General features: G+C 36.1%; 1 protein-coding gene across 1 annotated transcript in view; it reads left to right on the forward strand.

Moving 5' to 3' along the window:
- Positions 1–16,999, forward strand: part of CAPRIN2 (caprin family member 2) — a 36,572-nt gene that overhangs the window by 12,201 nt on the left and 7,372 nt on the right. Inside the window, exons 8-16 of the mRNA XM_070946607.1 lie at positions 2,974–3,696; positions 5,375–5,416; positions 5,705–5,821; positions 6,979–7,110; positions 7,669–7,744; positions 8,318–8,370; positions 9,912–10,007; positions 14,360–14,543; positions 16,671–16,853. Of these exons, the coding sequence (XP_070802708.1) occupies positions 2,974–3,696; positions 5,375–5,416; positions 5,705–5,821; positions 6,979–7,110; positions 7,669–7,744; positions 8,318–8,370; positions 9,912–10,007; positions 14,360–14,543; positions 16,671–16,853 (1,606 nt within the window). The remainder of the gene's footprint in view (positions 1–2,973; positions 3,697–5,374; positions 5,417–5,704; positions 5,822–6,978; positions 7,111–7,668; positions 7,745–8,317; positions 8,371–9,911; positions 10,008–14,359; positions 14,544–16,670; positions 16,854–16,999) is intronic.

Raw genomic sequence — 16,999 nt, forward strand, 5'->3', positions numbered from 1 at the left:
CTGTGGGAGCCCCAGCCCTGTGGAATGAACTGCCCCCGGAAATACATAAGATCTCCGACCTCCAGGTGTTTCGTTGCGCATTGAAGACCCTGTTGTTCCGCCAGGCCGGGCTATCAACATAATAATTTTAATTGGGGTATTTTAAATTTTTGGGGTTTTAATCCGGCCAAATTTATTTAATTATTTTAATTTTTAATCATTGTTGTGTCTTGTGTTTTTAAATTGGCTGTACACCGCCCTGAGTCCTTCGGGAGAAGGGCGGTATAGAAATAAAATTATTTATTTATTTATTTATTTATTTATTTATTTATTTATTTATTTATTTATTTATTTATTCATTTATTCATTTATTTATTTATTTATTTATTTATTTAAAAGGAATCCATCTTATTAGTTCTGAAATAATAATATTTCACATCCATTAATATCCATTACATTTGCCATATGCAGTAACTGGACTGGAAATTGTCTATAAATATTGGCTATGCAAGTGACTTATTTTTATTTATCTTCTCAGTATATAGGCTAAGCAGGAATAGAATTCTTTTTTTTTTATTATTGAAAAGTTTTATAAGAAATACAAACAATTTTCTCCCCCCACCCTTTCCCCTTCCCCACATAATAGAAATTGTACATTTTCTTATACATAAGAAATCCTACATATACATATTTCCCTTAAAGAAAGCATTAAAATAAGACATTCTAATTACATTCGGAGTTGCTCTTCTTCTCTTTCTTCCCTCATTCCACAACAAACCTTCTTCTTCTCCTCCTTTCTTTCCCTTCCCTCCCTCTTCTCTCCTACTTTCTCCTGCCTCCTCTCCCACCTCATCCTATTTCCTTTCCCTTTCCCCCACTTCTCTCTTCTTTTCCTCCTTCTCGCCTTCACTCCTACTCCTGTCCCCTTCCCTTCCCTTCCCTTCCTCCTCTCCTTTCTTCCATTCCTCACCCTCCCTCTCCTCTTCCTACCCCCTCCTCCTCTCTCCTTTCTAACTTCTTTGCTGTGAAATATTTTCCTCCTTTAGTTTCTGAGCAACTCCTGTATTCTACTCATAGAATATACTTTCTTCTGCTAAAACATTTCTCTATTCACCACTTTCCCCCCCCCATCCCTTATCCCACCCTCCCCACCCCACCCTGACTTCCCAGAGCAAAAACAGGGTATAGCATCTAACAAACATATGCTAAAATAAACTAACAAATTATAAAGTTCAGAACTCCCACATGTTCTTTAACTCCCTTTGCTCCAATTCATCAACCTCCCATTTATAAATTCTCAAAACCAATTAAACTAAATTCATTCTTCCTACTTATTAGAAAAAAAACGTTTTCTTGATGTATAATCCGATACTTTAGCAGTCTTGCAAACAGTAAAAATCATGAATAAATTCCATTTCTATACCCTCGAACATCATTCTTTTTGAACATTTTTGAACATTCTGTTTTTGAACAGAAGAAAAATTTTTCATCTTAAAATCTTACACATTTTATCTCATATATCTTTTAAAATAATATAGTCTTATGTTAAGCATTTTAAAAATCTCTTAATACCTTTAAAACACTTATTTACCAAATATAAATATATTTATAGGAATAGAATTCTTTATTGGCCATTAAGCTTTTATATCTTAGTGATAGATTACATTAAATTTATAATTGTTGAGCTGACCAAAATGAAGGTTTGTAAATTGGTTAAGGCAGTAGTCTAGAAAGCAAGAGACCTTGAATTCAAGTCCCGTTTTAGCCATGAAAGCCAACTGGGTGACTTTGGGCCAATTGCATTCTCTTAGCTCAACCTATTTCACAGAGTTGGTGTTTGGGAAAAACAGGAGGAGGAAGTTCTGTTTGTTGGATATGTTTGGCATCTTGAGTTATTTGTAAAAATAATAAAGGTGGAATACAAATAAATAAAGATGTTAAAAGGAAACATGTTTTATTCCTTTCATATGTTTCCTTGAATATTTTTAAAACAGTGATCAGTTCCTTTAACTTAATGCAGAAAAGGGCATCTAAATTGTCAGAAGTAAGAATTAAAGGCTGAGCTTATTTATGAAGACAACTCTGAGCAGATATTTAAATTAGGCAATCTCTTACAGATGCAATAATAGTGGAGTGGGAAACGAGCCAATCTGAAAGACAAGCTTGTTAGTTGGCCACTTCTCATGAAGCAAAACATGATGATGGAATTAAAAGTCCCATTCACTAATAAACACAGTTCACAGGGAGGCACTGCTTCAGAGAGCCGGGAATATCTTGAAGTGATGTGTTATTCACCTCCCCTCCTTCCAGTCTCATCTGTCTGTCACCTTTGCCAGTGAAAAAGGCAAAAGAGTTAGTCCAGTTGCAAGAGAATGACATTTGAAAAGGTGAAGGCTGCATGGCTAAATTGGCAGGCTGAATTCGGCTCACAAATTGGAGACCAGACATTTTCTGAACCTCCCATTTCCTTATACCACTAATTTTAAATTTTAATAAGGAACAACTGAAGAGCTGAATAAATATGCTATATTTTTTATTTATTTTTATTTTTATTTATTTTTATATGCCGCCCTTCTCCAGAGACTCAGGGCGGCTTACAATGCATTAAACGCTTGCTTACTGTTCCCACTAAATGCAAAAGGAGAAGGCAGTATATTGGGGGGGGGGGGGAGATATGTTTGGATGATTGACAACAGCCTCTTCAGTTTGTCTTCTGGTAAGTGGACATGTTTTGACTGGATATACAGTATCCACTTTGGGATTAATAAGTATTTCCTCTAAAATTTGGAAATGTCCTCACTGGCCCTAAAACATGCCCTCCCACAAAGTAGAGATTCTATTGTCTTTACTTGTTGCTTTAGCAATAAGGTATATTTTGATTGATGTCTGTTGGCTCCTCTGATGAGAACTAGTGTGCACATTAATACAGCTTATGCTGAATTTTATGCTACTCTACTGAAATGTTTCGTTTTTGTTTCGGTCTGTACTACACAGTTTCTTAATAGGCGCTATTTGCCTGAAGTGGACTGTACTGCCAAGCCTGAAGGAACTAAACACTGGGAAATAGAACATGCTACAAAAAGTGATCCCCCCAAATCCTGGGAAATGCTGGTTGATGTCGAAGAAGAGGAACAGAAAAGGCAAAATCCAGAATCCATGAAATCATTGGAATCTATAAACCAGGAAGGGAAGAAGAAGCTGGAACTTTCACAGCCTTGGGAATCGCCTCTTCAAGAAGTTGATGATCATAAGCTTGATGTTCCGAAGCCTTGGGTGGCTCCAGTTAAAGAAGAGCAGGCCTCTTCCAAATCCTGGGTAGCAAAAGAGAAAGAACAGCAGGAACCAAAGCAAGAAGGTCCCAAGCCTTGGGTAACTAAAACTAAAGGAGGATTGGAACAAAACCAGGAAAAGCCAAAAATTTGGGTGTCTCAAACTAATATGGAAACTTTGAAAAAAATAGAACCCATGAAGCCTTGGGATGCACGTGTCCGAGACGAGATGGAACAAAAGAAACAGCAACCCGAAAAGCCATGGGTGGGGCATATAGGAGAAGAGGATGAGCAAAAATCCCAACCTCCAAAAGTTTGGGGAACATCTGAGAGATCACAGCAAGTGGTCCAGCAGCCATTACAGAATACTCCTAAGATCTGGGGAGTTGGGAATCTTGTACCAAAGGATCAGACTGAGCTGAAGAAGCTTGACGGGGAAATGAAAGAAGTGAGTTGGTATAAACAATAGCATCCAAATTAATGTGCTTTGCTCATATGATTTGGCTTACTGAAAAGTAATTGCTTCTACACCTATTATCCATTTCTATTAAATACTAATCAATATACTAGTGATAATTTAGTTATTTTTCTATGTAGATTCTAGGCTAAAGAGAAGGAACCCTGACATTTCATACTATGTTAATCTTCCAATGCCCCTAATAATGTAGCTGCCCTGAATACTATTTTTGCTTTAAATGTAATGGCTAAATGCAAATAATGGTCTGGTTTTGGCAAAGCAGAAAACTTCTATTTTATGTTGCATGCCTAAATTCTATGCTAGTCCACTGCCCTCTTTCTTCCTGATGCACAGTGGAAATTTAGGTTCTTTTTCATGACATTTGAACTTCAAGAATTGCAGTTTTCTATTTAAAAATTAGACAGGCGTTTATATTTAAAAGCTGTAACAGCATCTTTTGATTCACATGGAGCTTCATAACAAATATGTATAGGAGATGAAATTGTGGCTTTATGTTGGAACTTTCAATATTATTGATAACCATAGGTATTGAGATGATTATGTAAGTAAGGTTATGTATGTAGGGTGAAACTACACAATTTCTAATTGATTACATTCGCTAAAAATAATTGGTTTCAAATTACAGAGCAAATCTTTGTGTACTTAGACATGTACTTAGGACAAAGCAGATAATTTCTTAAGAGGCTTTCAATCTTATATGCGAGAAAGGAAATATATTGAACACTTCTTTCCTCCCCTATTATTAGATTTGGCCAATACTAATATTTTAATTCAGTTTTAATTGATTTCAGTCATAAAGATATATCTCACTGAAAACATAATTTCACTATTGCATCTTTTTAAAAAAAAAAAAAAAAGCTGAGGGTATATAATAAATGGTTATTTCATTGATAACATTGCCATATAAAAGCTTAGTTCCAGTGAAACTAAGAAAATCAAAAGCTTTAAGAAGAATATTATTCAGATTTTAAAAACAATACATTTAAAAGATAGCAGATCAAAACAGGAAGCATGTAGAACCTTGTGCTTGGGTTAATTTTGTAAATTGGCAGCAATCTGATGCCTCTTACTAGTTCTGCCTTCCCCTCTATTTCCTGCTTTCCAATGGTCAAGCTTGGAGCAACTCTGGACTCCAGCTGGTATTTCTGAATGCCAGGTCGGTCTGATAAAGCTCACTCATCTGGGATTTAAACCAGGATGAATAGGGCAATCTGGCATGCATTATTTAAACTTGCTTTTGGCAAGTTATTTGTATCTTGCTCTTATCCTGGGGTCAAGATGAATAAGAGTTCCCATTTCATGGGTTATAGAGTATTTCAGTTCTAATTGCCATTTAGTGTATTAGTAAGTTTTAATGAGACATGTTGTTCTCTAGGGGTTGATGATGTTTTTTATTCTTTTTCTTTTGGACATTGTCCAAAGGCATATGGTCTGAGTTAGGCAGCCATATAAATGTTTTAGTAAATAATAATTTAAAGTATTTATAAAGGGGGGAAAATATAGATAACTTGTTTGTTTCTCATTCTTACTGAATATTTCAAAATACAGTAAGCTGATTTTACACCTGTTGATATGCATTGAAATTAGAACTTTTTCTATTAGAACTATTGTAAGTTTGGTCAAATATTTTGCATGCTTTTTAATTTAGAGACGAGAATGCAGATCAAAGCTTGAATCAGATGTGAAAAAAGTGGGTAAAGTAAAAATATACGGTGATGGAGTTTGTAAAAGCAAACTAATCTTGCATGGTGTTCATAACATTGTTTTCTCTGTGCATTTGCATGAAAGTTGTTGAAGTAGAAGTAGAAATAAAATGATGTCTGGGCATCCTATGTAAAAACAAAATTATTGAGGTTCACAGAACAAAATAAGCACTTGACATACTTTGGTTTTTAGCAGAAGGAAATCTTGGCTTTCAAAACTTGTTGCTGAATTGGGTTCTAATAAATAGATTTTTTTTTTTTTTTGGCTTGCATAGGGTGGAAAGACTGGTGGAGTAAATGAACACAGCATTGATGCGTCAAAGAAAAAAGGGAGCTTTCAGTCAATTGGAGAATCATGTAAATTACCCAGGAATATCCAAAACGTCATGCAGGTGTGCTAGTCAGATTATTACAATATTTTGGAGTATTTAAAATATTTCTATGAGTAGATGTTATACTTCTGCATAAAATGCAGTATTCTGCTTTAGCCTTTTTAAGAAAGTAACCAGTGTCATAGAGAGAGAACTACCTCTACTGTGATACTCCCCCCATGGGAGCCTCAAAATAACTGGCAGAGCCATGTCTTTAAGCCAGAGCTGCCAATGGCGCATGCGTGCGCCTGAAAATGAACGTCTTCCAGCTTGTCTTCTGGGTTTCTGATACGCATGCACTTGCAACGATCAGCTGGCTGGCGCGCATGCTCATGCAAGAAAACAGAAGCTCTTCCAGTTTCCAGCACTGCCGCAAGCAAAAAGGCCAGCTGATCGTCGTGTGCGCACCAGAAAAGGAACAGGTGACGCCACATGTGCCAGGCGACATGGCTCCGCGTGCCACTTCAGGCACACGTGCCATAGTTTCACCATCATGGCTTTAGGATCTTATGGAAGACCAGGAGGGTCAGCACCTTTAAATGATTACATATTCCAGGTTCAAATTGTTGACTAGGTAAAAATCGTTTTGTATAAAAATCAACTTACTGCCTTTGAAACAGCTTTATATTTAATTATGTATATTATTCATAGCCCTTGAGAATTTTGAAATAATATGAGCTCAAGTAGACAGACACTGAAAAATGTTTAAAAAGCTCATTTTAATATAATAAACAGTGGTTAACTTCTTATATTACGCTGAGCCTTAATCTGGTTTGTTTTGCTTTGATTTAGTGTTTTGTGCCAACTCTGTTATAGCCTTTATTAGGACTTGACTTCTCTTATAGAGTAAGAGCAGCAAAATGGCTTTGCTTTTCTGCTCTCATTGCATCTATGGTAGCTGATCAGTGGCCCTCTTTTGGGTGGCCAGCTTCCTCCTAGGTAAGGAAGAACCTGAAGACTGAGTCACTATGAGGGCTGTTCTAGGCCTCTAACAGATAAAATGGCTCAGATTTGCTTGTTTGGATTTTTAGAAGGGGGTGTATACATTTAAATTACACTATAAGGGAAATATAATGGCAAAGAGTAGAGGAAGCCTGATTTAAGCAATCTGAAAAGAGCTGAGTGCTCTGTGCAATTATATGCTCTTCCCCACTGCTTGCCTTTTTCTGTCGTATTAGGTAGCTAAGCCTGTGCACCAAACAGCTGCAGAGTTTTGCTCTACTTCTAGCCTTCCAAAGGATCCAGTACTCAGAAAAGAAAAACTGCAAGATTTGATGACTCAAATTCAGGGGACTTACAACTTCATGCAGGTAGGTTTATTGGTTAATATAATAGCATGGGAACTACTGGAATTAATGATGAACCAGGAAAGGTAGGAATATAAAGGAAGAATGACTTCAGTATCAAAATTTTGAGGCCATATCTGTGAATACATCAAATACACTAAAAGGTAGATTCTGAAATTTTCCATCTCTCAAAAGATATTGGCCCTGAAACGTCAATGATCTTGAAAAGGTGAATTATATATTTTTTGCATTGTGAATTTTCAGCATATCTGGCCTATTTTAAAATCAAGACCAGGGAGAAATATTCCTCAGTATGTTAAATTTTTACTTATAAATTAGGATCCTGAAATTATCGTGGCAATAGTCAGCTTTATGGTGATAAAAACAAGGTGTTCAGTAAGATATTAATTAGTCTTAATTAATATTTACCCATTTATTTCATTGTTAAACTAATGATAACACTTCTAGATTATATTTGCATTTTGCTTTTTGGATCTTTTAGCTGTGTATATAAATGTGTGAAAGTGTGTATATTTTTATACACACATGTATATCCAAAAGAGTAACACATTTGTCTTTAAGGAATCACTTCTGGATTTTGATAAACCTTCACAAAGTGCTGGCTGTTCATCACAAGCCTCTTCTGTTGATTCTTCTGGTAATTCTATTTAATACATTTAAATGAATAAAAATACATATATTATAAGGAAATAAAACAATAAAATAAATAACAAAACAGTTGCTTAGCGTTCATATTCTAATTTTAACTAGTTGATTGTGTTTATGGCAAACAAAGTGACTTATTTGAATGTCTGACTTTATAAATAAAAAGAGTTTGTATGAAAACTTTAATTTTGAATCTTTGCCCAACATTTCTATTTCAACATTAATTGAGATAAAGAATGTATCAAAGCTGTATCTAAATTATATCAACATATTGAGGAGGTAATGTGGTGTGTAAAAAAATACTGCAGTATTTTTATTGTTTATTTAATGAAGCATTTGGAGTTATATCTAATTTTGATTTCAAATTGAAGACTTTAAAACTCTATCCTTGTTTAGTCTCAACTAGCTATTCAGATGCAAATCAATAATGCTAAATATAATTATAGCTGTCAGCCTTTATAAATCTAGAAATGGTAATACTGTGTTACCTAATACAGGTGACTATCGAACTGACTGTTTTCTTAAATTATTGGAAACAGTTATAACCAACTTCTTATTTTTTTAGCTTCTAATGAACAACTTTCAAGCCAAAATGACTTCCCTGAACAATCAATACAGGTAAAATTGAAAGTTGTCATTTGTGAAGAAAGATGTCAACTTTTAAATATATTATTATATGGTTTATTTGATTCAAAATTTATTTTTATTTTTCCATTATGTAACGGCTAAATTTACTTTTCTGTGTCAGGAAAAAGTAGCATTCCCTTGAAGGACAATAAGGGGGAAAAAAATTGGCTTATTTGGATCCTTGCTACAGGTAGTCCTCAATCTACAGCGGTTTGTTTAGCTAACCATTCAGAGTTACAATGGAACTGAAAAAGTGACTTATGACCATTTTTCACACTTATGGCTATTGTGGTATCCCCATAGTCACTTGGCTCATTTATGATGGTTTCAGTGTCCTGTGACACTGGTCACGTGATCATTTTTGCAACCTTCTGACAAGCAAAGTCAATGGGGAAGCCAAATTCACTTAACAACTGTGTTACTAACTTAACAATTCACTTATAAAGTATGGCAACAAAGGTCGTAAAATGGGGCAAAACGACTGAAATTTTGGGTTCAATTATGGTCATAAGTTGAGGACTACCTGTATAATGTGTACTATCAGGGACAGTATGCCTGACTCCCAGCTGTTGGGAGAATTTCAGTGGGAAGATTACTACATTCCATCATGTTCTATTTGTGGGATTCAGTATAATGGTGATCAGAACACTATATTGAACTAAATGTATCCTGATTTAACAAAGTCTCGCTGAGCAACAGAAATTTTGAAGTCATAAATTGAAGACTCCCTGTATTTTCTGAAGTTAGTATTAGGGTTTGTCCTCCTGTGAAAAATGTCTAATCTTCTAAACTAGTCTGATTCCAAAAGAGACATGAATAAATGGAATTTGGAGGGTTTTTTTTTCCCAAAACACCTGTTCCTGTTTAATGCTACTTATTATATGGCACACCAGGGAGAAACTAAATTAGGCCTCCCAACATTCAAAGCAGAATCATTGGAAAGTTGGACAGTTAGACATTTTTTAAATTTTTTTCCTCATTTAATCTAGTTATCAATGATGGAATGTTTTCCATGATTTGGCAGAGCAAAAGTCATTCTTTCCAAAGAAGTTGCCTTCAGTTATCTGCTATCTTATACATAATTGAGGATAACATTAAGAAAGGAAGAAAGACTATGGCTTGCATAACAACATTCAACAGGCAACCAAGTTCATCTTTGTGTAGCCTTCTCACTGATAAAATATAAGCCTTTGCCGAAACCCAGTATCTTCAGTTATCATTACTATTATGGTTCATTGCATAGTCAGCCAGATGTTCAAACTGGAATTGGCATTTTTATCCAGCTATCAAGTCCTTCCCAAGGACCTGGGATGGGCAAATGTTGATTTTTTAAAATGATTATTATTAAACAAATTCATATAGCCATGAATACATAGATGATTCCAGGCAGCTTACAACATTATTTTTTTTTAAAAAAATCATAGAATAATGTCTTAAGTGAACATTTAATGATGAAGCAAATGTCATAATGTATTTCAAATTATACTTTTAAAGATCTCCTTTAATGGTCTTGTGTCAACTTTTATTGTCAGAGCGCTTCTTCTCCCGTGACTTTGCATGGATCAAACACTTCCTTGATTTCTGATAATACCTTGTCTGGATCAGAAACTGAACTTCATTCACCACAAGTAAGACAGCTTTACTAATTCTCCTCCCTGTTTTTGATTCTCTTGATGCTAATTTATGGTATTTCCCACCTTCAATCAGGGAATTGCTTTTGCAGAGCTCCACCAACCTGTAATAGCTTTTGAGAAAGAAGTATGCGGCCTTATGCCTGTAATAGATGGGTGATTGGGGGAGGGGGGCTGGTTAATGTTCAGTAGTTCAATAGTATCAATACACCTTTGCCAGGAAAACAAGAAACAGTCAAGTATGGAAACACCCTGTACCTCTTTTCCAGAGCCCCATTTACATTCTATCTGTATTGTGCAATATACTTCGTATGATGTCCCCAATACAATATTAGTGTTCCTTTCTTTAAATATTGATCTCGTTCTGCAGGATAATTTTTTGCTGCACTGATTTCTTGGTATGAATTCTGCAAATTTCCTGTTTTCTGAATGTGACATGATTAGCATTTCCAGAGTTCCCAGCCTATATACTGTATTTTTCGGAGTATAAGACACACCAGAGTATAAGACACACCAGAATATAAGTTTTTGAGGAGGAAAATAGGAAAAAAACTGATTGACGGGTGGATCGGCCTCCTGGAATACCCCCAATCAGCTGTTCCCGGAGGTGAATTTTAGTAACAGGTTTGTTGGTTGTGAGCTCTGTGCCTTTTTTTTCTGCCTCTGAAACTTCTGAAACGCTGTTTCAGAAAAAACTTTTTTTTCTGCGTCTGAAAGCCTCCGAAACAGAACTTCAGAAAAAAAGCCTCTGAAGCTCTGTTTTGGAGGGTTTTTTTTCTGAAGCTCTGTTTGGAGGCTTTTTTTCTGAAGCTTCATTTCTAATGCTTTTTTCAGCCTCTGAAACCTCCATTTGAGAAGCTGGGCGGGGCTACATAAGACCCACCCTCTTTTTGGGGGAGGAAAGGTGCATCTTATACTCAGAAAAATACGGTAGTTAAAGAAGGGGGCTCTAAGAGAAGTAAATGAAAATCCATTTTGTGGTTCTTTTTGTCCTTAAAGGAGAAGCCCTCAGAGTATCTATCATCTGTAATATAAAAAAAAACCCAGTTCACTAAAACAAACTGAACTTTGCCTTTTTTGCCCATTCTTTGCTTTTTTTCAATTGTAAAATGTTCTTACTAGAGGTAGAACTAGATAGGATTCTTATTGTCTTGTTCAATAAATGATTTAGTAAGAAGCTTAGCTATTTATTAATTTGATTTTATTTCTGAGGGGTCCTTGGTGCTCTCTGAGTTCGGTGCACTGATGACCTTATCTAGAAATGGATAATGAAATATCTGCAAGAAAACAACCAAGCCGAGAGACCACCACGGACCCCTCATTTCAACCCTGAGCTACAAATATTCTTTATTGATCTTATTTTTATATGTGTAGTCAGAATGTTCATTGCCTGTTTTGAGAATACTGGTTTGCAAAAGCCTAAACTATGAATTTTACATATCTTGATTTTTAAACAAGTTTCTCAAAAGCTATACATAAAGCAAATTCTATTTGCATACTTAGCTACCTCATTTTTCTATGTTACTGTAGGTTTTTTTATGCTACAATAGTGTGGAAACAATGTGGAATTCTTTTGTATATTTGCTTTGACTTTACTTTCAGAGAAGTAAATAAAATATTGTTATTGTGAATGTGGCAGAATTCTAAAATTTACATTGTAAAATGTACTAACAGAGGCAAAAAGCTACTGATTATTATAGCAGAGCACAATGTAAGAACAGAATCTTTTTGGATTTCTTTCAACTTACCTCAGAGGAACCATATGGAGATTGTACAAAATTCTACCTTGCTTTGCCACTTTAAATCTCCGCTTTATTCTTCTTCCTTTTTTTTTTTTTTTTTAATTTGATTTATATGCCGCCCTTCTCCGGAGACTCAGGGCGGCTTACAATGCGTTAAGCAATAGCCTTCATTCTTTTGTATATTTTATACAAAGTCAGCTTATTGCCCCCACAAACTGGGTCCTCATTTCATCTACCTTAGAAAGGATGGAAGGCTGAGTCAACCTTGAGCCTTGGAGAGATTCGAACCAGCAGAAATTGCAGGCAGCTGTGTTAATAACAGGGTGCACTAAACCCCTGTACTATCAAGGCTCTTTATTTCTCCCACGCCCATTAGCTGCTGTTATTTCGCTGGGGCACCTTTTAACAATTTAAAAATATTTCTTTTTTGCCTATGAGTGGCAATCACTCACCCGGCATCAATACTCTGTTCAAATCACCGCTCCTGCTCAAAACTTGGTCCGGTTGGCCCAGCTTTATGACTGCTGCAATGGCCCCCGCCACCGAGCTGAAGAGTTTCCTCCAACCTCCGAGGAACTTGCCTGTTCCTCTTGGTCATTTGAGGTGCCTCTCCTTCTTCTCCGTCCCTACAGGACAGATCTGGTCCGAAGACCCCTCGACAGCTGTTTGTCAGCCCGGGATTTTGCAAGGCTCATCAGAGCCCGCTATTCCCTGTCTGTCTCGCCGCAACACTTCTGGTCGAATCCATTCTACCTTGGTTATATCTTGAAATGAGCTTCTCTAGAAATTACCTCCATCAATCTTTTAAGGAAGACCATATTTAGCTTGGCCACTGAGTGCAACTTAACACCTTTAAAATGGTTTCTCCAGACTTCTGTTCCATATTCTTCTCTTCATAATTTCAATTTCCAATACAGCTAGTCCTCAACCTATGGCCACAATTGGGACCAAAATTTCCATTACTAGGTAAGGTGGTTGTTAAGTGAGTTGCACCCAATTTTACTACCTCTTTTGCAACAGTTAAGTGAATCATACCCTCTTTAAGTGAATTCAACTTACTCCATTGACTGCTTCTTAGAAGCTGGCTGGGAAGGTTGCAGATGATGATCACATGATTCTGGGATGCTGCAACCATTATAACATGCTAGTTGCCAAGTGGCCAAATTTTGATCATGTGACTGGGAGGATGTTGTGATGATCGTAAATGTGAGGACTAGTTGTAAGTCAGGCTTTTTCAGTGCTGTAGTAACTTCACTGAACAAATAGTTGTAAGTTGAGGATTACTTGTGATCTTTGTGTAACATAACTCAAGAAATTACTGAGCAGTTTATGTCATAAAAGACTGTAATTATTCTGCTTAAAAAACAATACATTAAGAATAGGAATTGAGAGAAAAACTGCTCTTTTTTGCTCTTTTTACTTTTACATATCTTTGTTTCAGAGAATCCTTCCAAATATTTAGAATAATGTAGGTTATTGAAGATAAATATAACTGTTGGCTTGCAGAAACTGCTAATGTTTGATCATTTAGAGCAGGGGTGTCAAATTTACAGCCCGTGGGCCAGATGCGCTACAATCTGGCCATGCCCATCCCCGTTTTAGCGAATGGGGGAAAAGTCGAGATATGTCATGTGATGACGTGACACCTCGAGTTTGACACCCCTGATTTAGAGTTTTAACAACCTAACCTGTTTCACTCTGCTTCCTCTCGTCAAGGTTCCTACTCCACTTTCAAGTGAATCACAGACACCACTGACACCCTCAAGAAGTACCGTGTCACCAGTACATCAGGGGAACGTTTTTCAATCTCCTCCATCAAGTAGCAGTGCTGTTAATGTAAAAGCACCTCCTTTTCAGGCTATGCAGACTGTAAGTATAATGTAATTAGATGTTTGACAACATAACAAAATATTGGACACATTTTTTGTTTTTGGCAGCTCTTTTACAAAGAACAGATGGTCTTTATATAAGATATAAGACAACAAAACCACATTTGTTGAATAGACATTTCAGATAATCTTTGCTTAACAGCCATTCAAAGTTATGGTGTTCCCCCCTTACTGGCTTGAATTTATAGCCATTTGCAGCATCTTGCGGTCACATGACTGATTTTTGGCTCCCTCCCCCCCGCCCCCCCAGTTTCAATTATTACTTCCAATTTCTGGCCAAAACCATCGATTGGGTATAATGAATTTGTTTAATGACCATGTTCATTTAATGACTGCCAGAAAAAAAGTAAAATCGGCCACAGTTGTGTAATAACCTGCTTAATGACCTCCGCAATGTACAACCATAATTCTGGGCTCAATTATGATCATAAGTCAGGAACTACTTGTAATCTATTTTTCACAATGTTTCATTTTAGAAATTAGAACGTTAGTAAATTAGAAATCCCAACATATAACCCTAGATGAAATTAAACATTGCAAAGAAAAAAATGTGCAAGCTAGACATGAGACTTTCTGGAAGTTATAAAATCTCTTTTTCATTTCTCCATAGCAAATTATTAACATTTCAATTTCCCCTATGAATTATATCTGTTTGATTTGGAGCACTAAAAGCTGCTGCTTTAGGCCAACATAGTTCATAACATGTCTTCTTTTGTAGGTGTTCAAAGTGAATGCACCTTTGCCACCTCGTAGAGAGCAGGATGCGAAAGAGAATTCTCTGCATTCCACAGGATACAATCAGAATTTTTCGACAGCCAGCACACAGACGCCACCCCCATGTAAATTACCATCCACACAAAATGCGGAACAAGCAACTTTTTCACAAGAGTCTCTTTCAAATGGTAAGAATTTCAGTGCAAATCAGTAACTGAACTGATAATGCCAGAGATGATTCTAAACTCATTTTGAACATTCCATAATATTTAACGCACATTACTTTAAAAATGACAGAAAAACTTAAGTCGTCATATTTGGTTTTTTAGTTCTATTAGAAAACCTTTTACTCATGGAGCCATCCTTTGAAAAGGTAGTGCAGTCTGATGTGACCAGAATGAATGTTAAATTTTAAGCTGACCATACTTTTTTTCACCCCAATAGTGGAAAGTCCCATGATCATCTAAGGGGTGTGTGTGTGTGTGTGTGTGTGTGTGTGTGTGTGTGTGTGTGTATGTATGTATGTATGTATGTGTATACATATACATACCTACCCTGTTTCCCCCCAAAATAAGACATCTCCTGATAATAAGCCCAATCGGGCTTTTGAGCGCATGGCAATAAGGCCAAGCGCTTATTTCAGCGTTAAAAAATATATAAGACAGGGTCTTATTTTCGGGGAAACACGGTACGTACATACATACATACATACATACATACATACATACATACATACACCGTGTTTTCACCAAAATAAGGCCGGGTCTTAAATTAATTTTTGCTCCAAAAGACACATTATGGCTTATTTTCTGGTTAGGTCTTATTTTGGGGAAAATACAGTACTAAACGCCTCCCATCTGGTTGACAATCTTAACTGAGGCTTATTTTTGGGGTAGGGATTATATTATGAGCATCTTGAAAAATCATGCTAAGCCTTATTTTCCAGTTGGGTCTTATTTTTGGGGAAACGGTATCACTCTGAATAGCATGTCAAGGGCACACTGCAGAAAGGGGCACAACGTACATATTTGAATTAGATTATATATAACACAATATATAAATATTGTTTCAGGTGTCAAATATATGTCAATTATTTGACAATTAAGTATACCCTCAGGGTGACTCTCTTTCCATGCATTTACACTGATGCTAAGATTTAAAATAATTTAATAAATGTGCAAGCAACAAATTATTCAAACACACACACACACTGGTATATATCTTCCATGAAAATAATTTTAATAATTTTAATTAAAATTTTAATAATATCAAGAGGGTAAACATAATGACCACTGAAAATTGGAAGCATTTCTATTACAGAACTGTAAATTGTTTTCATTTGATTTGACTTCTTGAAGGAGGTTTATTTCTCAGCTGATTCATCCAACCTGGCCAGACTGTTCTGATTTTTTCAGTCCTCCCTTATGTCCTCCAATCTCCACCTACATCTAAAATGCTAGAAAATGTTCAGCTTCCACCTCCTTCCCTGTAATCTCACTTCCCGTGGGAGTATAATTGGAGACATGTCAGAGTTTTTACTGTATAGCAATCTTAACCTACCATGGCATCTTCTTTTTATCATTTCTACATTTTTCCCCCACACTCCCACCCCATGCTGGGATTTTACTTTTTGCAGACCATGCATTCCAATGAAAGGTTTTGATTTTGTCTGCTATGATTATATGGGCAAGGAGAGAGATTAGTAACTTTGTTGCAAAACTATAAAAGTGTCCATTTTCTCCATTCCATTAGTTGGGAACCTATAGTAGAATATTCTCTTTTGGGAGGTAAATGTTCTGGACAGCTTTTGCATGTTTCCAAATGGAAATGCCCACTTCTGAGATGAATGTTGCTTTTGAGTACCTTGTACTCTTTTCTACTGTAAGGAAATAGAATGTTGAATTAGTTCTTTAGTAATTAGTAACAAATAGAGAGTGGATCATACCCATTTTGACGAGATGAATGGCAAGAAAACTTAAATTGCCAAATTTGTTTTCTTAATGTCTTATTTTAATATATTGTTTTGTTTCGTAGCAAGAAGTGTTAAGTACATTTAAACTTATCATTGTCTGTCTTAACACTGCTAAGACTGGATAGTTTATGTTAAGTTCCAACTACTTAATGAAGTCTTAAATTCAACAAATTCATCTATTTTTAAACGGTTATTAACAGTAACAAGGTGATATTCCTGTACGTTACAAGCAGAGTGCAAATAATGAATAATAAAGGTTGAGGGAAAAGGTCAGGAATCACATCCTTTTCCTTTGCAGTAGCTTACAGGCGTATGTAAGATGTGTACTTCTTATTTTAAGCAGGTACTTGCCAGGCTGAGGGAGCTGTTCCTGTCAGCAATGGTACCCTCACTTTTTATGCAGCACAGACAGCCACTTTTCCTAGACCATCACAGCCTTTTATTGGAAACCGTGGATCTATCAGAGGTTCTCTCAGGGGTGTAAGATCGATGAATAATTCCTATCGCTCTCCTGGTGGATATAAAGGTAAGTTCCAGTTCTATGAAAATGTTGATGTATGTTTTGATGCAGACCTATTTCTAACCCTATTCAGAAATGAATCCTGAAAGAATGATCATTAACTGTAATTGAGATTCTATGGACTTAACATTGTAGAATATGAAATACAATTC

Source organism: Pituophis catenifer, unplaced genomic scaffold, assembly GCF_029215685.1.
Source record: "Pituophis catenifer annectens isolate HBS135680 unplaced genomic scaffold, rPitCat1.0.hap2 SCAF_7, whole genome shotgun sequence".
Taxonomy (NCBI): domain Eukaryota; kingdom Metazoa; phylum Chordata; class Lepidosauria; order Squamata; family Colubridae; genus Pituophis; species Pituophis catenifer.